This window comes from Octopus bimaculoides, chromosome 21 (assembly GCF_001194135.2).
Source record: "Octopus bimaculoides isolate UCB-OBI-ISO-001 chromosome 21, ASM119413v2, whole genome shotgun sequence".
In the NCBI taxonomy this organism is placed as follows: domain Eukaryota; kingdom Metazoa; phylum Mollusca; class Cephalopoda; order Octopoda; family Octopodidae; genus Octopus; species Octopus bimaculoides.
This window is the reverse complement of record NC_069001.1, coordinates 4,802,560-4,803,486: the sequence shown is the minus strand read 5'-3', so window position 1 is coordinate 4,803,486 and position 927 is coordinate 4,802,560. Positions and strand designations below refer to the sequence as shown.

General features: G+C 32.7%; 1 protein-coding gene across 1 annotated transcript in view; it reads right to left on the bottom strand.

Moving 5' to 3' along the window:
* Positions 1-505: 505 nt before the first annotated feature.
* LOC106868626 (neuronal acetylcholine receptor subunit alpha-5) overlaps positions 506-927 on the bottom strand; it is a gene marked incomplete at its 5' end in the record, with an annotated part of 8,608 nt that continues 8,186 nt past the window's right edge. Inside the window, one exon of the mRNA XM_014913977.2 lies at positions 506-863. Coding sequence (XP_014769463.2) covers positions 506-863 — 358 coding nt within the window. The remainder of the gene's footprint in view (positions 864-927) is intronic.

Genomic DNA, 927 nt, shown 5'->3' with positions numbered 1-927 from the left:
TAATAATAATAATAATAATAATAATAATAATAATAATAATAATAATAATAATAATAATAATAATAATAATAATAATAATAATGATGATGAAAAGAAAGAAAGAAAACAGAAAAAGAAAAGACAAAAAGACAAAAGTTATTTTTATATCTTGCTTGCAATCGTTTAATGATTAATAAATATAACCAGCAGTCAATATTCAATATAACTAATATACGTAAAAGTTTCCGACAAATTATATTCAGAACGTGTTATTATAGAACTGCAATATATCACATGGAAACTAATCAACATTTGCAAGTATGTTTACGGCATGTTTTGTAAGACTTGCTATATTGAATAATGATGAAACAACTGTAAACAGAAAAGCAAAATTATTCTCCAACACCAATCTTTATTATTTGTCATTACATGTATTCTGTGTTTAAGTTTAGAATATATATATGTGAAGTCTCTCCCATTTTGTTCTTATATAAACGCATATAAGTTATAATGCACACTCAGTCCCCTAATAGAAGGCATCAGGAAAGATACTTATTGTAGAGATGACAAAAATAATCAAAAACAAAATAAACATGATCCGATCGATGACCATCGCCATCTGCTGCCATTCGGCAAGGACTTCTTGGCGAGCATCCAAGACGCTGTCTCGCTGCGCCAAAGATTGCATGTGTTTGTTGATTTCGTCCATATTTCCACCGGATGTCTGTGGAGGTTTTTCATCATTTACTCCAACGACGACGTCTTTTCCGCGCATGCTCATTGTCTCTTGCTCGTCAGTCGGATGGTAAGTATCGTCTCCAAGACAAACCAACTTGCGTAATCCTTTCAGGAATATCTGGAGGGAGAGATTGAGAGGATGTGAGCTTAAGAGAAAGAGGGAGAGAGAGAGGTAGAGAAGGATAGAGGAAATGAAAGACTGTAAGAGAC